Source organism: Stegostoma tigrinum, chromosome 17, assembly GCF_030684315.1.
Source record: "Stegostoma tigrinum isolate sSteTig4 chromosome 17, sSteTig4.hap1, whole genome shotgun sequence".
In the NCBI taxonomy this organism is placed as follows: Eukaryota; Metazoa; Chordata; class Chondrichthyes; order Orectolobiformes; family Stegostomatidae; genus Stegostoma; species Stegostoma tigrinum.
In genome coordinates this window covers 2,438,283-2,460,661 of record NC_081370.1, presented here as the reverse complement: position 1 = coordinate 2,460,661, position 22,379 = coordinate 2,438,283, and the positions used below count along the sequence as shown (strand labels likewise).

The 22,379-nt window shown below is 46.6% G+C and overlaps 1 protein-coding gene across 3 annotated transcripts in view; it reads left to right on the top strand.

Moving 5' to 3' along the window:
• Positions 1-22,379, top strand: part of LOC125459410 (dual specificity protein phosphatase 8-like) — a 225,493-nt gene that overhangs the window by 49,122 nt on the left and 153,992 nt on the right. For all 3 annotated transcript variants that reach the window (XM_059651891.1, XM_048545831.2, XM_059651890.1), the window contains one exon: positions 10,158-10,655. In XM_059651891.1, the coding sequence (XP_059507874.1) occupies positions 10,425-10,655 (231 nt within the window). In that variant the 5' untranslated portion in view covers positions 10,158-10,424. The remainder of the gene's footprint in view (positions 1-10,157; positions 10,656-22,379) is intronic.

Sequence of the window (22,379 nt, the reverse complement as noted above, 5' to 3'; positions counted from 1 at the left end):
CATTGTTCTTCGTTGATTTCTGCTTCTGTTGCAGTAAAAGTGGGAATGGTTTAACAGGCAGATAAGATGCATGATGTGAGGTTTATTGTGCTGGCTGTTTGATTGATCAAGAGTAGTGGGGCGTTGCCCCAGTCGGCCTTATATCCAGGCATCACAGTTACTGTTTAGTACGTTACCAATCTATCCTTGTAGAAGCCTTGTACCTGGCCTGCCACACACTTAATCTTAAGATTCTGTTTGCAGAGAAATGCGCAATAATATAATAGGTACTTTTTTAAACTTCATATTAAACCATTATATTATGACCATTAAAACTTGTTAAAGGTGCAAAAGTTTTTTTGTTTTACTCTAAAGTTGTTTTTAATGTTACTGTGATTCTCTTCCACCTGAGTTATTTGCAGTAGATGTCTTGACCGAGTAATGCTTTACTCCCCAGACAGATGATAAACCCATGTGTACAGACAACAACATACCGAGTTTTCCCACTATGTGCAAGCCATGGGCTGTTTATTTGGTCATCAGGGAATCGGTATCACTGGCAGGGTGAAGATGAACAAGAACATCACAAATACTGTATCTGCTGTTACCTACCTAATGTTCTAACCTCCTAACTAGCAAACAAAAATCTGGGATTTGCATCTATTTCAAAATCTCTCGTCATTATGCTGCCTTCAGGCACATGCATGTTGCCTGCCTTGACTCAGCAGTTCACCCAGGCTTGGCCTGATTTGCAATTATTGGACTGTGTACTTGGCCCTGTCAGGACAACACAGTGGCTCACTAGCACTGCTGCCTCACCATGCCAGGGACCCAGGTTTGATTCCACCTCGGGTGCCTGTCTGTGTGAGGTTTGCAAGTTCTCCCAGGGTTTCCACTAGATGCTTGCAGTTTCCTCCCACAGTCCAAAGAAGTGCATGGGTTGGGTTAGTGATAATGGGAACTGCAGATGCTGGAGAATCCAAGATAATAAAATGTGAGGCTGGATGAACACAGCAGGCCAAGCAGCATCTCAGGAGCACAAAAGCTGACGTTTCGGGCCTAGACCCCTTCATCAGAGAGGGGGATGGGGTGAGGGTTCTGGAATAAATAGGGAGAGAGGGGGAGGCGGACCGAAGATGGAGAGAAAAGAAGATAGGTGGAGAGGAGAGTATAGGTAGGGAGGGGATAGGTCAGTCCAGGGAAGACGGACAGGTCAAGGAGGTGGGATGAGGTTAGTAGTTAGGAGATGGAGGTGCGGCTTGGGGTGGGAGGAAGGGATGGGTGAGAGGAAGAACAAGTTAGGGAGGCAGAGATAGGTTGGACTGGTTTTGGGATGCAGTGGGTGGGGGGGAAGAGCTGGGCTGGTTGTGTGGTGCAGTGGGGGGAGGGGACGAACTGGGCTGGTTTAGGGATGCGGTGGGGGAAGGGGAGATTTTGAAGCTGGTGAAGTCCACATTGATACCATTGGGCTGCAGGGTTGGGTTACAGGGATAGAGTAAGGGAGAGTGGATCTGGGTGAGATGCTGTGCAGAGGGTCATTGTGGAGTTGATGGGCTGAATGGCTGCTTTCAGCAATGTGAAGGCTCTGTGAAATGCTTGTTCAGGGTCTGGTACCTCTCTGGGTCCAGTGCTGTCAATGGTGCCAGCTAGAGCTGGCATTGTTAAAACTGTTGTGTGTTGATCTCGCCTTGTCTAGGCCTGAGTCTTCCCAGGAGGGAAGTTCCTTTTTTTTAAAGCATCTGTGTAACCAATTAAGTGTTTGCATGCAAAGCCCATTAGATTTATACTCATTCATGGGATGATGACATGACTGGCTCGGCCAACGTTTATTGTCCACCCCTAATTGCCCAGAGGACAGTCAAAGGTCAACCACATTGCTGTGGGCCTGGAGTCACATGTAGGTAAGGATGGCAGTCTCTTTCTCTAAAGGACCTTAGTGAACCAGATGGGGTTTTCCTGACAATTAACAATGAATTCATGGTCATCAGTGGATTTTTAATTCCAGATTTCTCTTTTTTACTGCATTCAGTCTCCACCATCTGCTGTGGTGGTATTTGAACCTGGAGTTCCCAAACATTCTCTGGGTTAACAGTCCAGTGGTAAGATCCACTAGGCCATCTCCTGCCCTTAAGGGCAATGTAAACCATCAAGAGTGAGGTGGAAAGGACTCTAAATCAAAATGGATTTGCAAGGTGGGTAGAGAAAGCCCTGTTTCCCTGCAGTGCCCCTGCCCCTCTCTAACAGCATCGAGAATCTTGATAGGCAACGCATGCTTCCTCTGTAAGGCTACCCAGGCATGAATGTGACCGCAGAATGAAGTGCATTTTATAAGAAAATTATGGTGAATATTATTATTAATGAATTCATTTCAAGGGAGCTAATGATTGCCTGAAAAATAACTGTATGGCTGGAGTGGGGAGCAGAGCTTCTTCTATTACACTCTGTGTGTGATCAAGATGAGAGGTTTGTATAATGATCTCACGGCAAGCATACTGGCTTAGGTATCGACAAACATAAATAAATCCGACAACTCCTTAGCTTCTAAACAAACTGAAACCCACACCGCACAAAGTATCCTTTCACTGTATGTTTTTGCTCCAATGTTGGTTCACTAAAATATAGATATTCTGTTAAACATCAGCATCAAGGATGAAGTTAACCCTTCAATGCCATTAATAGATGTGCCAAAACAGTGGGCTGCCATCTTTAGCAAGTGCCAGCAGAGTGGTGAGAGGACAAAGTTTTCGATCCTTCTGTAGGTGTTCGGTTACTCATGAAGCAATTTGTTACAAATGGGACTGTTAAGTAAGTGACATATGTACTAAACAAATCAGCCAATTGGTGAACTGAAAACTGCAACACGCATCTGAAGTGAGCACTTGTACAATGAGACTGCCAGCTCTGTGTAGCAGGGTGGCAGTAGGGAAGGTAGGGGTGACAGTGAGGAGAGGTGTTGATGAGATGGCGCAACATTGTGAAGGACAAGGAGAGCTGGACTGAATAACCCCAACACGAATGAGGTTAGCTCTAACTTAAACTTTGTGAGGAGGCACCTTTATGAGTCACATTCTGGACAACGCAAGTTGTTAATTGAATTTTCGCTTCATTTGGGGAGTTTTTCAAAATTGGGCACAATGCTGTATGACAATCCTGTCATGGAATCCCTACAGTGCAGGTAGAGGCTATTCAGCTCATTGGGTCTGCACTGACCCTCCAAAGAGCATCCCATCCTATCCCTATGACCCTGCAGTTAGCATGGCCAATCCACACTAAACTGCACTTCTGTGGATTTGGGAGGGAACCAGAGCACTTGGAGGAAACCCACACAGACATGGGGAGAATGTGCAAACTCCACACACAGTTGCCCAAGGGTAGGGCTAAATGCAGATCCCAGGACCTGTGAGGCAGCATGCTGTCCGTTCTCACCCCATCTGTAATTTATGCAAGTAGTGGGCCAAACCTGGCCCTGAAGTCACCATTTGCCACTCTCTCTCAACATGCTTCCACTTGGCAGTGCCAACTGGGGATCCCGTGTGTGTGTGGTGCAGCAGGTGGGTGTTGGGGGCTGAAGTGGTGGAATGTAGACTTACAGGTTCCTTGGGAGTCAAGTCATCATGCATTCTCTAGAACCCCACTCTCCATTTTCTTCTTCCACCCTGCCCCTGTCACATTAGCCCTCAGCTCCAAACCCCATTGCCCCGCTCCAGCCACATGGATCTGTCGGTCTAACCCTGACGATTACCCTCCTTTTGCCTCACATTACATGGCTACTGCTCCCCAACTCAGGGCAGCTATTTTTGTCTGGAGGCACTTGAGACCCTGTCATCCTTCCTGCCATTTGCACTGGGTTTGGGAAGTCGCTGGTCACAAACCTGACTGCCCTGGCCGACCCATTGTCTCTGCCAGCTCCTGCCTCCCGGAACTTATCTCTGCTTATCTTGCTTCTATTTTCTTCCCCCAGTCCAGAAACTCCCCAACCATGTCTGGGACACCACCCACGCCTTCCACCTCCTTCAAGACTTCCAGTTCCCTGGCCCCCAACACCTCACCTTCACTATTGACATCCAGTCCCTGTACGCTTATGTCCCCCATGTGGATGGCCTAAAAGCCCTTTGCTTCTTCCTGTCCTGCAGACCCAACCTGTCCTCCTCCAGTGACACCCTCATTCACTTAACAGAACGCAATCTTGCCATTAACAACTTCTCCTTCAACTCCTCCCACTTCCTACAGACTGAGGGGGTGGCTGTGGAAACCCGCATGGGCCCAAGCTATGTCTGCCTCTTTGTCAGATGCATGGAACGGCCCCTCTTCCGTAGCCACACTGGCACTATCTCCCACCTTTTCCTCCGCTACATTGATGACTATCGGCGCTGCCTCGTGCTCCCACGAGGAGCTTGAACAGTTCATCAACTTTACTAACATCTTTCACCCCAACCTCAACTTCATCTGGACCATCTCTGACACGTCGCTCTCCTTCCTGAACCTCTCCATTTCCATCTCTGTGGACCATTTCGAAATTGATATCTATTTCAAGCCTTCCAACTCCCACAGCTGCCTAGACCACACCTACTTTCACCCACCTTCCTGCAAAAATGCAATCCCTATTTCCAATTCCTCTGCCTCTGCTATGTCTGCTCCCAAGATGCAGCGTTCCACTCCCAAACATCCCAGAAGTCCTCTTATTTCAAGGACCGCAACTTCCCTCCCAGTGGTCAAAAATGCTCTCGACCGCATCTCTTGCGTTCTTCCCACACCTCTGCCCTCACATCCCTGCCCCGCAACAAAAACAAAGACAGAATTCCCCTTTGTCCTCACATACCACCACCCTTACCTCCATATTCTTTGTATCATTCTCCACCCCTTCCACCACCCGCAATCTGATCCCACAACCTGGGATATATTTCCCTCCCCACCCCTATTTGCCTTCCGAAGGGACCACTCTCTCCATGACTCCCTCATCCGTTCCACACTCCCCACTAGCCCCAACCACACCCAGTACCTTTCCCTGCAACTGCAGGAACTGCTACACCTTCCCCTACACCTCCCCCCTCACCTCCATTTAAGGAACTAAAAAAACTTCCGCATCAGACGGGTGTTCACCTGCACATCCACTAATGTGGTCTACTGCTCCTGGTGTGGCCTCCTCTACATTGGTCAGACTGAGTGGAGACTCGGCGACCGCTTTGTAGAGCACCTGAGCTCTGTTTGCGACAAACAACAACACCTTCCAGTCGCAAACCATTTCAACTCGCCCTCCTGCTCCCTGGGCGACATGTCCATCCTGGGCCTCTTCCAGTGTCACTACAACGCTACCTGGAAACTGGAGGAACAGCCCCTCATATTCCGCCTCGGGAGCCTACAACCCAATGGTCTCAATGTGATCTTTACCGGTTTCAAAATCTCCCTACTCCCGAACTCATCCTATGACCAAGCTTCCCTCTCATCGCCCACCCCCCCGCTCCTCCTCCTTGACCTGACACAACCTTGTCTACCTTCTCTCCCACCTATCCATTCCTCCCACCGCACTGACCAATCCCCATCACTGCCTAACTGCACTCACCAATCGCCATCCCACCTAACTTCCCCAGTCTGTCTCTCTCTCTCTCTCTGTCTTCATTTCGGGCCTCCCTTCCCCCTCCCCTATTTCTGAAGAAGGGTGCTGGCCTGAAATGTCAGCTTTCCTGCTCCTCTGATGCTGCCTGGCCTGTTGTGCTCCTCCAGCTCCACACTGTGTTATCCCTGACTCCAGCATCGGCAGTTCTTACTGTCTGTGACCCTTGATGTCACATTTGATTGCAAGACAATTTTTATCAAAGAGAAAAGGAATCCAGTGTTGGAACTAAAGTTTCTCAGTTCTTAGTAGTCCTAGCAGCTCAGACGTAACAGGAAACTCCAGGTTTGGTGGAATAGCTCAAAGTTATGGATACTCAGCATAACAGTGACGAAAACCAGGATGGATGTGAGATAAGTAGATCTTGGCCAGAGACCCGTTTTTTTTTTCCCAGCCTCTGCTGAGATAATTTAGTAGCCAACAGCAATGAGGGATGTGGAAAGGTGTTGGGTGACAGGAGGCAATGTAAGGGAGGAGATGTTTCCCCAACAGGTTAGGATAAAATAACTCAGTGTGCTGAATTACAGCATGGTTACTGTAGAAAAGGAGCCCACTGTAGTATCCATGCTGGCCACTTCAGATCTGTAAGCCTTGGAGGATTTTGGGAAAGAGAATAGCCAGATGTTATGGATTGTTGTGAAGATCCATTGACCAAGATCCTCACACTTCAAACTGCTCAAGGTCATGTCTCAACCAATTGCATCATTAGCCTGGCTCATAGTTAGATGAAGAATTGGTCAAAGTCTAGGTTTTAGAGGGGACAGAACGTGCGCCTTGTTTCTCTCTCCCTAAACCTTCAGCCGTCCCTCCCCCACATGGTCATACCAGTGAGTCTGACTTTTTTTACTCTTTAATAGCTGCATTCAACTGAGCAGCTCGATTTTAATTTTCTTCCCGAAGTGCATCGTTAGCAGCAGGGTGGAATATGTAGAAGTTGTAGCATTAAGTGGGGATGCAAATTGTCGCGCTAATGTGGATCATCTCACACGAACACGTTGCTGCAACCCATTGGGCTGTAGTTGTATCTAGGAAGGAAGTGACTGTCTTTGTGGGTCAATGGGGCCTAAACGCATACTTGTACAGCACCCATAGCAACCTCATGGTCGCTGAAGTTCCTTTCTTGTTGTGATGGAGGTAAATGCCCCACAGTTTTTGGCTATTGATCACAGAGACGGGAGATCAGCTAATTTTTAGTGATGCTGGCTGAGGGGTACACACTGGGCAGACTGCCTCTTTCTCCTGTCGTGCCCAATAGGATCTTTCCACCTGAGAGCGCAGAAGGCCTGAGCAGCTATGACAGTGCAGTGTTCCCTCAGCATTACATTCCATTGCGTCAGATGGGGGCAGGTGCTCAGATCTACAGAATGGGACTTCAAGTGGGATACTTCTGTGTGAGATTAATATAAAACTCAGAACCTTGACGGGGGTGGCGGTGAATGGTGTCAGATCAGGGCTTGATCAGAAAGTGAACCTGACTGTATTAATCCCGGTGATGCCTGGCATCGGAAGATTGCCATAATGCAGCTTTCCTGAGGTTTGAGGTTAATGCCTATTGTTGGGGCAGAGCGGAGGGAGATTGACTCTGCAGCAAACCTGTGGAATCTCTGTTTGTGATGCTGCTTGCCTAACTTAAGAATGGAGTTCAGTCCTTCTTCTTGTTGTCGTTGTTCTTGTTATTGAGCAAGATGGCTAACCAGGGAAGGGGAGAAAGCAAAGTCAAGATGGAAAGGAATAATTAAATGGGACAGGAACAGGCTAAGAGAACAGATGAAACGGATCACTATGCTTTGGGGGGATTTAGGGAAGGCGGTGGAAGCAGGTAATGCAAATCTGAGGATCTTGAGATTGGAACGTACGGAAGGAAAATCTCCAGTGGAAATGAGGTCAGAGACAGTACTGAATACAATGGCTTGATGTTTTGGTAGTGAGGTCAGGGTCGAGCAGGGTGGTGCGAGGGGGTGCGGTCGTGGTGCCAGGAGGAAGTTCTGTGACAACTACGTCACCATCTGTCGGTTTGATGACCGTATTGGGATTGGACCGTAGAGAACAGAACACAGGAAGTTCAGAATAAGACAGGTTGGACTGAATGAGGGGAGCAGAGAAATTGAGAGGGGCAATGGCATGCCAGTAGCTTTCACTGAAGAGAGGGTAAGAAGTCAGAGGGAGTGTTCCAAGTTGGGTGGGTTGTATAACAAGGGAAAGGACCCAGCTGGTGAGGATTCAGAAGAGATGTACCAAGATGTTGCCAGGTATGGAAGGTTTGAGTTATGAAGAATGGTTGGATAAACTGGGACCTCTTTCACTGGAGCATAGGAAGTTGAGAGGTGACCTTATAGAGGTTTATAAAACCATAAGGGGGATAGCTAGAGTTAATGTTAGGTGGCTTTTCCCTAAGATGGGGGATTTCAAGAGCAGGGGCACATTTTTAAGATGAGAGTGGAAAGATTTAGAAAAGACGCCAAGATGCAATTTTTTGACACAGAGGGTGGTTTGTGTGTGGAATGAACTTTCAGAGAAAGCAGTGCATGTGGGTACAATTTGCAACGTTTAAAAGACAATGGAATAGGCACACCAATAGGAAAGGTTTGAAAGGATTTGGGCCAGGAGCAGGCAGGTGGGACTAGATTAGTTTGGGATTATGTTCAGCATGGACTAGGTGGACTGAAGGGCCTGTTTCTGTGCTGTCTGACTCTGGCTAGGAGTTATAGTCACAAAGTAGGCACTGAGACAGAAGTGGCAGAACAAGAGCTTGGAGCTAGATGAACTCAAAATTCATTGTGGCTGTGTAAAAGGATGGTGCCTTTGGAGACTTCCCTAATGTCCTTTAGGGAGGGAAACTGCCGTCCTTATCTGGTCGGGCCTACATGTGACTTCGGACCCACAGCAACGTGGTTGACTTTTAACTGCCCTCCGGGCAATTAAGGATGGGCAATAAAATGGTGGCCCAGTCAGTGATGCCCCCATCTAATGAATGAATTTCAAAGGGTTTTAATTTTCTTAAAAATGGACTTGAGGCCTTTGCTGAGGACAGAGCGTTTGGTGACAGAGAGGGGAAGGTCAGAAGGCATTGCAACTGACTGAAGGTCTGAGGAAGATACCAAGCTGGAGAGAAAGGGAGGAAAGTTTCCTGAGAGATGTTGCCCTCCAACAATTGGTGAAGCTTCCAATCCTTCACACCTGAAAAAAGATTAAAAAATGTTTAATAAAATACTGAGTGAAGAGAGGGACAGAATGAAGCTGTGGACCAGGACAGCTTTAAGTTGGAGGGTGTCAATGTTGCATTAGGGAGAGAGTATGTTTGGCTGCATGAGCATGAACTGTGCATCATAATATACAGCTAGAACCATGGTTTGAAGAAGTCAGGATGCCTTAGAGATATCTTTAGCGAAAAACACGAAGGATCCAGTTGGAATCTGCTTGGAATGAGCTGAACGTGGAGACGGTTAGTCAGGAAATGTCATTGTGAAAGCAATGTTTTTTTTTAAAAGTAGCTCATTAAACACGAGTTATTGACACGGAAGTGTTGATTGTGGATGGTTTATTAAAATATTTAGAGCCCACTCCCTCAGTTGGTATATGTGTCTTCTGCTGAGCCACTCAGACTGAAGGATGGGTTTGATCTCTGATTCGGGATGACTTGGCCAAACTCAGCTTTGGAAGGAATCGGTTATGTTTTGATCTCTGGGATAGTAAGGTTTAAAGCTGGTACCCCCTCCTGAAGGGTGTGGGCATTGAATAAAAGGCAGTGGGCACTGGGTGAACAGTCTGGGCATTGGATGAGGGCTGTGGACACCAGTTTAGGCCCAGACCAGGCAGGTTTTATGTGCTGCATCCGTGTCCCCAACAGGTCCTAGGCTTGAGAGCGGCCATGCTCCCTACGTGGATCATCCTTGCTCTATGGCCATGCATGATGAATGGGCACTGTGAAGAAGTCATGGAGGCCATTGGCATCCATGGGCATTGCCCTAGCCTTGGTTGCCACCTCTGGAAAAGAGATCCTGTTAAAGTTTGTAGACGGAGAAGCAACAACAGCAAAGGTTTGAACAAGATTCAAGCTCGTGCTCCCCTTCTTTTTGTGCCGTGTCTTCTGTGATGTGAAGTTAAGATGTAGTGTTCAGTTTTGAGTGCTCAGGAATGGGAAGGGTGACTCTGCAGTCATTTATTTGCCAGACTAACTGGTAACCTTTTTTAATGCATTCAGAAGATGAGGGCATCACTGGCTAGATGAGCATTTATGGCCTATCCTGAATTGTCCAGAGGGCAGTTAAGAGTCAACCGCATTATTGTGGTTCTGTGGTCATATGTAGGCCAGGTAAGGATGGCTGTTTCCTGAAGGACGCTAGTGAGCCAGATGGGATTTTCCTGATAATCAGTGATGGATTCATGGTCGTCTTAGACCCTTAATTCTATACTTATTTTAAAATTCAAATTCCACCATCTGCCATGGTGGGGTTCGAACCTGGGTCCCCAGAACATTATCTGGGTCTCTGGATTAACAGTCCAGTGATAATACCACTAGGCCATCACCTCCCATTTGTTTCATTTGTCTCCCTTTTTGTTTTTGCAGAATGAAGCAGCTTGGAGCTCTGAGTGTCTGGCTTTCGACAGGGCAGTGATTTCTGGTCAACCAGCTACCCTTGGCAAGGAGCCATTCTCTCTCTATCTCTCTCTCTATCTCTCTCTCTCTCTCTCTCTCTCTCTCTCTCTCTCTCTCTCTCTCTCTCTCTCTCTCTCTCTCTCTTGCTCTGTCTCTGTCTCTCCTTCCTTTCTTTTCTCTGTTGGAGGCTGAGAGGGAGAGAGCGAAGCTCTTCCATCTTCGAGACGAAGGTCAGCGATGGCGGGGGAGAAAGCCAAGCCCAAAGTGATCGACGCCCAGAAGCTTGCCACCCTCTTGCGGAGTGGTGTCGGGGCGACGTTGGTGATTGATAGCCGCTCGTTCGTGGAGTACAACACCTCCCATGTTCTGAACTCGGTGAACATCTGCTGCTCCAAGCTGGTGAAGCGAAGGCTGCAGCAGGACAAGTTCTCCATCGCTGAGCTCATTCAGCCCTCTGGCAAGACGAAGGTACTGTGCCCCACCTCCTCTGCTCTCCCATCATGGTGCGCGATGAGGGCAGGCCCCATACATAGTGCTCTAATCTTGCAGGAAGCACCAACTCCTATATACTTCCTCTCACCTTTTTACCCTGTCTCTCCTGTCTCCTCTTGCGCGCTCTCTCTCTCTCTTTCCTGACATCAGTGAATGTGGCTTTATTCAGTTCCATTTATATGGCATCCAATTGCGTTTCTTGCCTATCTTGTCTTTCCTTCACCTCTTGGTCGCTCGTGTCCCAACCCTGTCGTCTTTATCCCTGTTCATCCCTTTCTCTTGTGCCAATATGAATCCCTTTCAGGCTCTCAACAGCTTCTTCCAACACCGCCCCCTCCCCCCTCTCTCCCCCCCCCGCCAACTCTAGTTTAGCGCTCTCTCTCTCTCTCTCTCTCTCTCAAAGCCGATAAAAGTACAAAGAGTGAAAGACTGGATTAAGGTAGAGCTCAGAAGGCCTGCTGCAATTGGCTGCCAATGACATCATTGCCCTGGCCCTTGCAGAGCTAAATACTGTGGCAGATTGAAGGGGGCAACACAAACAGCTTGCAGCCTGGCACTGTGCCTGTGTGATTGATGCGGGAGTGTTTATGGTTGCTGCTTCAAACCTTAATTGTCACTTTACCGTCTTGAGCTGCTGAATATTTATTAAGCAGCGGCAGACCCTCCTCCTCCCCCACTCCAGCCACAGACAACACGTCAACTCAAGTGTTCAGTGCTTTTGTCTAAATTCTAGATTAAGGCCCACCAGCCCATCACCCTCTTGCATTTAACCAAATAATCGACTATTCCAAATGTTAGTTTCCTTTTCTCCTCGGCTGCTTTAACTCGTCCCAGCATTTGTTAATTAGTTTGTGGCAGTTCAGAATTCGTTTATCAGAGAGTATGGAGGACACAGAGAGAGAGAGAGAGAGAGAGAGAGGGAGACCAACAGCTGCTGGATTGCAACAAAGGTGCTTCCTACTGGAAAAGGTCTGCTCAAAGATTTGTTTAAAAATATCCACCGGAGAGGCCATTGTAACCTCAGCTGCTCAAAGCACTCGTACAAGGTCTAAGGTCTGTTTTCCAATCGATGCTGAGGTTAAGACACTTTTAATATAAAGCATCCATACAGCTAAGCCCCTGGAAGAGCAAGGCTAAAAGTCTGCGCTGTGACTTCTGTGTGCTGACACTCCTTTTAAAACTGGCTCTTTTGTGGGTCCCCCAGTAAGATGGTGTCTCCAAAAGCTGGGCAGCTTTGTACTGAAGTGCACTTCAATGGGGAGGGCAGTGACTGGTCTATCATTTAACCTGAAGGGAATTGAAAGGTTCAGCATTAACTGAGAGAGAGGCATAATTTCTAGCGCTGTTCAAGAACTGCATAGTCTGTTCACCATGCCCCCAACAGCAGTTATGGGGTTTTTCGGGGTCAATGAACAGAACCAGAGAGTCTAGTCATGATTAAGGCCAACCCTCTACACTCTTGCCATCATTGCATGATCAATGCGTGACTCCTGCTCAATACTGGCCTCTAGTCTTCCATCACAGGTTCCTTTCCAGGGTGATTATTCAGTGCATTACAAGTTTAACATAAGAAGGCATAGGGAAACAACAGTTTGCATTAAATCTTCATCATTCTCAACCCTTAGCACCCCAGAATTTTCTTGAGCTCCCCTGTCCCATGTAGAGAATTGCAAGTGGTTCAGTACAGCCTGATCTCCAAGGTGCAGGGGCTTGAGGTAAATGGGGCAGTAGTAATGTCCCTGGGTCAGTTACACGGCACTCCAGGATAATGTTCTGGGTTTGAATCCTACCATGGCCAATGATGAATGAAGGTAATGGTGTTGTTGCTAGACTATTAATCCACACACCCAGATCATGTTATATGGACCTGGATACAAATCTCATGGCGATAGACTTGAATTTGAATTTAATTTTAAAAATCTAGAATGAAGAGTCTAATGACACCATGAAACTGCTGTCAATTTAGTGAAGGAAATCCGCTACCCTTAGCGGATCTGGCCTAGATGTGACTCCAGACCTACAGCAATGCAAGGCTATTAGAGATCGGCAGTAAGTGCTGGCCTTTGACGCATGAACAGATGTTCGACAATGCAAATTTTGGTGCCGATTTCTTCTTTTGTTGAACTTAAAAATATCATTTTGTTAAACCAAACGTGATGTTGTGTCCAGCTGTGTGGTCCTCCGATATAGTGAACTGTCTTCACCAGTTTGTTCTTGTCTTTTCAAAGGTCTGGGAGCATGGCTTGCACCAACTAAGTATAGGGGGTAGGGCAAAAGAAGAAGTGGCAAGATCAGTTACAGGCTTGTGTAATGAAGTCCTCTTTAATTCGCAGCATCCCTCTGTTAAGGAGCAGTTGAAGGGGAAATAGCATCATGTAAGGCCTGCCATGCCTTGCCCACACCCTCTTACCCTTCCCACAAGAAGTTTAAGGGACTGGCACAGACTGACTGATGGTTTGATTTTTGGCTTATCCACAATAACACTGCAAAGGCAGGACCAATGAGCGAGATGAGTTGTAAGACTCCTGGCTCCCTACCCTCAAATGGACCTCTCCTGTTGCCTTGCTGATGTCGTCGTACAGGGCTCTCTCTTCACAAGCAGCTCTGGCCATGTTAGCTCACAAGGATCAGCGGAGGAAGATCTGGAAAAAGAATGAAAACAAAAACGGAAGTTGTGAACTTGGGGCTGTCTCAGAGCAGTAGTACTGAGTGCTGGGCCATACAGTTTGTCCTTTATAGTTTCTGCCCAGCAACTGGCCATGCAACAGTGGCAGACTGTCGAGACTGTTCACGATGACACGTCCAGAAATCACACTGAGCTGCTTGATGTGACATCTCATCACATCTCAGCCAACGTCCACTTCTAGATTTTTTTCATCTTTGTGTAAGTGGTGGGTAGCCGTGCTTGGAAATGTACCAGCCAAAGCTCTCCTCCTCAAAATCAAATAATTATGCAACATGGGTCAGGACTGTTTGGCCTGTTTTAATTGCACAGATTGTTCCCTTTCAAACACTTTGCCCAATTTGCTCTTGAAGGTTATTGAATCTGTTCCAGCAGTGCGTTTCAAACCATTGCAGTTCCTCGTGTATTAAATACTTCCTCCTGCAACCCTATACCTGTTGTCTTTATCAATGCTCTTAACTCTGTCTCTGTTGACCACTGGAGCATCCAACCAGTTTATGCAGTGTCACCCTGTTTTGCTGAATGAAAGCTGTTCACATAGCATATCTTTTGAGGAGCTCTAACAAACCCCTCTCCCTGCAGTTTATACAGTTTTCAATACCACCTCCTGTAGTCTCACCACACATCACTGAAGTACCCAAATTCTGCTAGAAATGAGAACAGAAAATGTTGGAAATACCCTTCAGGCTAAGCAGCATCTGTGGAAAGAAACAATTAACATTTCAGGTCTGAACTGATGACAGTTACAATGTGAGGCAATGATTCTGTTTATTTTTTCTCTCCACAGATGCTGCCTGATCTGCTGAGGGCTTCCAGCACTTGGCTTTTATTGCAATCTTTCACCATTTGCAGCATTATGCCTTTGGATTACCGTTCTAGTAAACTTGACTGCCCTTGCTAAGTCTTGACAAGAATGCACACAATGAAGCCTTATCTTCTCACTGAGAATTTATGTTGAACTATCTCTCCTCCCATGGCCGTCCATCAGATTTATTGACAGTTGCCTGCAAAATGGGCTGTCCCTCGTGCTGCTGACCCCATCTTCTAGAAGTAATTCATAGAGCAGCTGTAATTTGAGCCATAAATATTGGGATGACTGAAGCCACTGTTCTGTGTCCCTATGCCAAATGCCATTCTCCACCTTCCATCCCTAACCCTGGCAAACGTGAGTGACTGAAGCCAACTGTGCCAATCTTACTGTTGTATCTGACTAATCAATGATTCATCTGAGCCTTCATTTTGATCTCTGAAGGGTCATCTGACTATATCTTGTCTCATCTGATGCTGAAGCTCTCATTCTTATCCTTCAGTTTTATTTGCTCACCTGCAATCTACCCTCTGCAAGCCTGAGATCATTCAAAACTCTGATGACCATGCCTTTTATTTTTTACTTTGTTAAATCAATCTGTTCAAATCTGCTATGATACATGTCAGCATTGAAACCTGAGTGTCTTGGACCAAAGCTAAGGGATATTTTTAATCAATTTAATCAAACATGTCATGTTACACCTCTAGAGCCAGTGGAACTTGATCCTGGCCTTTGGCTCAGACCTAGGGACACAACGACTGCAGTAGATATTTTTTAATCAACCTGTTAAGCCACATTATTACTCTTCTTTGGGACTCAAACAGGGCCTCCTGGCTGACCATGCCTTAACTAACAGTGAGTCCTGTTTCCCAATAGTCCCTCGCTCTTTGATTTACATTAAAACCATCCACCCGTCCTGGCCTCTTGATGATCCCAGAATTCCGTTACACCTGCATTGGTGGCCATGCCTTCAGCTACCTAGGTCCTAAGCTCTGGAATTCCCTTCCCCAAGCAAGAATAATCAAACAGTGTAGAAGTAGACCATTTCAGCCCATCCAGAGTACACTGACAATCTGAAAAGCCCACTCAGATTTCTACTGCATTTCCCCCCCCACCCCGGCCCCATTCCTGTAATCCACATTTCCCATGGCTAATCGACTTAACCTCCAAATCCCTGATCCCCAAGGGCAATTTAACATGGCCAATGCACCTGACCCACGTAGGGAGAATGTGCAAACTCCACACAGACAGGCCCTTGAGGGTGGAATTGAACCCAGGTCCCTGGTGCTGTGAGGCAGCAGTGCTAACCAATGAGCCACTCTTTCCCTTCCTTCTTCCTTTAACCTACATCAAACTATTAATCACCTGGCCAGATAGCTCTTGTGCAGTGTATTGTTTTGCTTTGTACTTTTCCTGTGCAATGCCTTGGGTCATTTTATTGCCGGAAATTCAGTGTAAAATGATGTTATCAAAATTGTTAAGCCTCCGAGCCACTGAACACAGGACATGGAATTGAAAGGCAGTAAGAGATCCATGATTTATCAAACCGTCACACACTCATGAGAGACTCATCCTGAGACGCCACAGCAAGACAGTTCTCCACCCCTTACACACAGCTATGCAATCTACTAGAAGATCCAATAACAGAGGACCAGTTTCAAAATATACCAATATGTTTTCATTTCTGACTTGTTTTCCTGTTGATGTAGTTTGAGGTACAGACTTGCTGTTTTGTAAAATACCTTGTCATATCAGAATGCTGTCCAAAAGCCTCATCCTTGCAAGATCATAAGTCACTGCTGATTTAGGGTTTAGGCCAGTGTCATAAGTCACAGTGCACAGTCAGGTCCAAGTGGTAACAAGGAACCTTAGACACAATTAATATTTGTGGCTGCTGCAATGTGGTCATTCCTCTGCATTAGATTGGTGTAGGCCTTGATTAGATCCTTGATTACATCTACTGGACTTGGGTTTGAACTATAGTCTTGTGATGCAGAGGTCAGTCTGACTCTTAAGCATCTAAGCCTGTTTGTTTGTTTTTGGAAGCATCTGCTTAGATGCTGATAGCCCAAGGGGCTTCAGCTCTACATGTAGCCAGTGAGCTCCCCACGGTGCGGGCTTCAATTACTTCCTAACCACATGCCTCAATCATAATTATCCACATTCATCAGCTGAAGTGAGCATCAGTAAAAGAGAAGGAGATTTGTTCTCTGTGGGAGGACAGGCAGCTGGAACTGTGGCATAACATCTGTGTCTCGATAGCATCATGTGCAGCCAGCATAGCTTTATCCAGTAACTGACACCAAGGCAAATTACTTCATCACCGTGTTTTAACAATGAAGTATTTGCCAAATGATGAGGTTTGGCACGTACAATTTCAGCAAAGAAGGGTCTCGGCCCGAAACATCAGCTTTTGTGCTCTTGTGATGCTGCTTGGCCTGCTATGTTCGTCCAGCTTCACACTTTGTCATCTCTTATTCAGCAAAGTTGTAGTGAGGTTGAAGTTTACCTTGAGTATTTGTCATTGGCCAGCTGCTACTCATTCTATTTGACGCTCAATTCGGTTTGTGTCCGATGGAAGTGAATCTTGAACACGTCGTCTGCTGATGGATATAGTACCATTGCTTACAATTAATAACAGAGCTTCGCTGCTGATTCCAGATCCAAAAAAAGAATGAGGTCCAGGAGCAGAATGAGGCCATTCTACCTATCAAGTCTGCACAACCATTCGATTTATAGCTGATCTGATTTCTCAGCCTCATTCTCCTGCCTTCCCCCTGTAGCCCTCAACCCTTTTACAGATCAAGAACCTATCTATCTCTGTCTTAAATACACTGAATGGTTTGGCCTCCACATCCTTCTTCAGCAATGAGTTCCACAGATTCACCACCCTCTGGCCGAAGAAATTGCTCCTCATTTTCAGTTCTAAAGGGCCATCCTTTCATTCTGAGGCAGAACCCTCAGTTCTAGTCTCTCACCACAGGTAGAAACATCTTCTCCATGTCCACTCTATCCAGGCCTCCGTGTTCTGTAAGTTTCAGTGTTTCTGCAAGATCCCACCCCTCACCCTTCTAAATTCCATTGAGTGCAGACCAGAATCCTCAACCACTTCTCACATGACAAACCCTTCATCCCTGGAATCATTCTTGTAAACTTTCTATAGACCCCTCCAATACCAAGACATCGTTCCTTAGATATAGGGCCCCAACTGCTCATCAATATTCCAAATGTTGTCGGACCATAGTGGTGTGGCTGCATGCGACTGTACGTCTCTGCTCTTGTATTCTAGCTCTCTTAAAATCAATGCAAATATTGCATTTGCCGTCGTAACGGCCAACCAAACCTGCATGTTAACCTTCAGAGAAACCTGAATTAGGACCCCCAAGTTCCTTAATGATATAGATGCTCAAAACTTACTCCGTTTTTAAAAAAAAAGCCTCTATTCTACGTACCAAGGTAGTTAACCGTCAACTTTACCACATTGTATTCTATCCACCGCTTCTTTGCCCACTCTCCTAGCATGTCTAAGTCCTTCAGCAGCCTCCCCGCTTCCTCAACACTATCTGCCCCTCCACCTATCTTTGTGACATCTGCACACTTGGGAGCAATGCCCTTAGTTCCTTTGTCCACATCATTAACAATAATAGTTGTGGTCCCAACTTTGATCCCTGTAGAACTCACAAGTCACCAGCAGTCATTCTGACAAAGACCCCTTTATCCATACTGTCTGCTTTCTGCCAGTCAGCCAATCCTCTATCCATGCCAGAACCTAGCTCCTAACACCATGGCCTATCACCTTATTTAGCAGCCTCCTGTGTAGCACATTACCAAAAGCATTCTGGATATCCAAGTACATCATATCTACTGGCTGTCCTTTGTTTAACTTGCTGGTTACCTCTCCCAAGAACAGGAACAGCTTTGTTAGGCACGATGTCCCTTTGATGAAGCCACGCAGACCTCAACCAGCTTACCATTTCCTGTCTTCTGCCTTCCGGCCTTCTTAAAGAGGAGTGTTACGTGAGCCATTTTCCAGCCCTCGGGGACGCTTCCTGATTCCAGTGATTACTGAAACATCACCATCAACGGCTCCGCAATCACCTCATTTATCTCCTTCAGATCTCTGGGGCGTAGTCCATCTGATCTCAGCGATTTATCCACCTTCAGAGCTTTCAGCTTCCTTAGCACCTTCTCCTTAGTGATGGCTATTACAGTCACCTCTGCCACACCCCACCCACCCCCAACCCCCACCCTTGCCTCCCAAACTTTCTTAAAGTTCTGATATGCTTCAGGTATCATCTACTGTGAAAACTGATGCAAAGTATCTATTCAGTTCCCCTGCCATTTCTTTGATCCCCATTACTACTACTCTAGCCTCATTTCCCAGAGGTCCAAAGTTCACTCTTGACTCGCTGTTGCCTTGTATAAATCTTAAAAGAAGACTGCAAGATTTTTTCATGTTATTAGCTATCTAATCCTCATATTTTACCTTCTCCCCCAACGCCCCCTGACTGCTTTTTAAATTATCCTCTGCTGGTGTTTAAAGGCTTCCAAATCCACTGGCTCCCCACTAACCTTCTCTATATTGTACGCTTTCTTTGTACTTTTATGATGTGTTTGACTTCACTCATCAGCCGCAATTGCCTTGTCTTCCACTTGGTATGTTTCTTCTTCCTTGAGATGAATTTCTCCTGAATTACCCCCAGAAACTCCTGCAGTTGCTGCTCCACTGTCTTCCCTGCGAGGCTCCTCCTTCCAGTCAACTCTGACCAGTTCCTCCCTCACTTCTTTGTCATTAACTTTTTTAACTGAATTTTAATACTGGTGACATCTGATTCCAGCTTGACCCTCTCAAGCTGCAGGGTCAATTCTATCACTGACCCCCAGGGATTCCTTCGCTTTCAACTTCCCTAACCAAGTCTGCCTCATTGCACATCACCAAATCCAGAATTACCTGTTCCCTAGTGGGCTCTACCACATGCAACTCTGAAAAAGAACCCATAGACATTTCATGTGGGCTTCACCAGTTTCAAAATCTCCCCTTCCCCCACTGCATCCCTAAACCAGCCCAATTCGTCCCCTCCCCCCACTGCACCACACAACCAGCCCAGCTCTTCCCCTCCACCCACTGCATCCCAAAACCAGTCCAGCCTGTCTCTTCCTCCCTAACCTGTTCTTCCTCTCACCCATCCCTTCCTCCCACCCCAAGCCGCACCCCCATTTACCTACTAACCTCATCCCACCTCCTTGACCTGCCCGTCTTCCCTGGACTGACCTATCCCCTCCCTACCTCCCCACCTATATTCTCTCCACCTATCTTCTTTTCTCTCCATCTTCGGTCCGCCTCCCCCTCTCTCCCTATTTATTCCAGAACCCTCACCCCATCCTCCTCTCTGATGAAGGGTCTAGGCCCGAAACGTCAGCTTTTGTGCTCCTGAGATGCTGCTTGGCCTGCTGTGTTCATCCAGCCTCACATTTTGTCATCATAGACATTTCATGAATTCTTTTTCTTGAGATCTACGACCAAACTGATTTTCCCACTCTGCCTTCAAATTGAAGATCCCATGATGATTGTAATAGAGCCTCTGTTTCATGCCTTTTCTATTCTTTATCTCGAGGGGTTGGAATATAAAAGCAGCAATGTGCTTCTGAGGCTTTATAAAGCTCTAGTCAGGCCCCATTTAGAATACTGTGTCCAATTTTGGGCCCCACACCTCAAGAAGGACATATTAGCCCTGGAGCGTGTCCAGCGGAGATTCACACGGATGATCCCTGGAATGGTAGGTTTAATGTATGGTGAATGGCTGAGGATCCTGGGATTGTATTCATTAGAGTTTAGAAGGTTGAGGGGAGATCTAATAGAAGCTTACAAGATAATGTATGGCTTAGAAACGGTGGACGCTGGGAAGTTGTTTCCATTAGGCCGGGAGACTAGGACCCATGGGCACAGCCTTAGAATTAGAGGGGGTAAATTTAAACTGAAATGAGGAGACATTTCTTCAGCCAGAGAGTGGTGGGCTTGTGGAATTCATTGCCACGGAGTGCAGTGGAGGCCGGGACGTTAGGTGCTTTCAAGGCAGAGATCGACAAATTCTTGATCTCACAAGGAATCAAGGGCTATGGGGAGAGTGCAGGGAAATGGAGTTGAAATGCCCATCAGCCATGATTTAAATGGTGGAGTGGACTTGAAGGGCCGAATGGCCTTTCTTCCACTCCTATGTCTTATGGCCTTATGGTCTTATCTCCTGATTTATTTTCTGCCCAACATCCTGACTGTTGCTAGGATGCCTGTACACAACTCCCATCAAGATTGGCACAGATTCTACACCTTCCAACTCTATATTACTTCCTTGCTATCGATTTTGATTTAAGTTCATTTCTTACTAACAAGGCAAGCCTGAACCCTCTGCCCATCTACCTGTTCTTTCAATAGGACGTGTATCCTTGGACATTTAGCACCTGCTGTGTTACAAGCTCATTTTACGTTGTTTATGTATACTGTGTGAATTCTAAGTACAATACCCTCAGTCCTATGGTAACTGCCTCCCTTCTCATAGTTGTCCCTTTATCTCCTGTGTCTGAAGTTAGAATCCTGACCCTTTCCACAGTCTCTATCCTACCGCTTGTTTGGGAAACTTTAATAACCTTTGGTGAGCCCTCCACCTGCCCTTTAACTGTTTCTAAGATTTTCAAATCAACCTACCTGTCCTGGTTATGTGATTGAAGTGCTGCCCAATTCATCAGGACAATTCCTTCCTTCCCCAGAAATGGGCAAAACCCATTTCTTGGACATCAATCGTTGAGCCACGCATTTAACTCTTTAATCTTGTTGCCCTTGTGCCAGCTTGTGCGTGATTCAGGTAGTAAGCCAGACGTAATTACATTTTTTATTTTTGGTTCTGCTTTTTAATTTTGGTCTCTAGCTGCTCACATTACCTTAGCAGAACCTCTTCCAACCTATATCCATTGGTACCTGCATGGACCACAACAACTGGATCTTTCCCCTCCCACTCCAAGTTCCTTTTTCAGCCAGGATGAAATGGGGTGAGCCCAGGCACCAGGGAGGCAACACAGCTCCGGGCCTCTCGATTTTGGCAGAGAATAGTGTCTATTCCCCTGACAAGATTATCTGTGGTTACAGCTACAATTCTGTCTAGAATGTCCTGCTGATACCATGGGGCTATGTTCAACCCACACTCTTGTCCATGGAGGGAGTAAGAGTCTCTAACCTGTTAGACAGGCTCAAGGGCAGAGGCTCCTTCAGCACTACCTCCTGGATCCCTCTACCTGCCTCGCTGGGGCTCACACTCTCCTGTCCCTGACCCACTGACTCAACTCGAGGTAGTTAATCTGAGGGTCGCAACCACCTCCTGAAACACAGTGTCCGGGTAACTCTTCCTGATGTGTTGCAGGGTTCGAAGCTCAGATTCCAGCTCATCAACTCTGGAGTTCCTTGAGCAACCAACACTTGCTGCAGATGTGGTCACTATGAACCACCAGCTCCCACATAATGCAGGTACAACATTCCACCTAGTCCATTTTATTTAATTAGCTCGTAATTTGACTTGTTTAAAAACTGTGCACTGCTTTTTAGTTTGTAGCCTGTACGTGTTTCCCCCAGTTACCTTCAATCATCTGAAAGAAACCTAGAATTGATAATAAGCTATCAACAACCGATGAAGCTAACGGTGTGGGTGCAATGTCACACATTCGTACTAAGCCCCTGTTTCAAGCCTTCAATTTACCCTATTCCTTTTTCAAAAAAAACCTTAGACTATGAGGCAGATAAAACAAGGTAAAAATGCCTTTTCCCCTCTGCACTAATTCCCCGAGCTATATACTCCCTCAGGCTGTGTCCCACTGTAAACACAATCTCTCCTTCCTGCCCGTGTGAAGCAAACTGCTCGCATTAAGGCAACACATGAAACTACATAGCAAATGACTAGGAGTGATTGCTCTTTGGCAGGCGAAATGCAGAACCCTCAGCTTTTGAATGTTCTTAGCCATCATGAAAGCAGAGTTTGAATGAGCTCATAACGACAGAGAATTGTTAACATAACTGACTCTGTCTTGCAACTCAGAGATAACACAGGGTGGAACTGGATGATTGCAGCACACCAGGCAGCATCAGAGGAGCAGGAAAGCTGATGTTTCAGGTCGGGATCCTTCTTCAGAAATACATCATGCAAACCAGCCCCCCATTGCATGACTC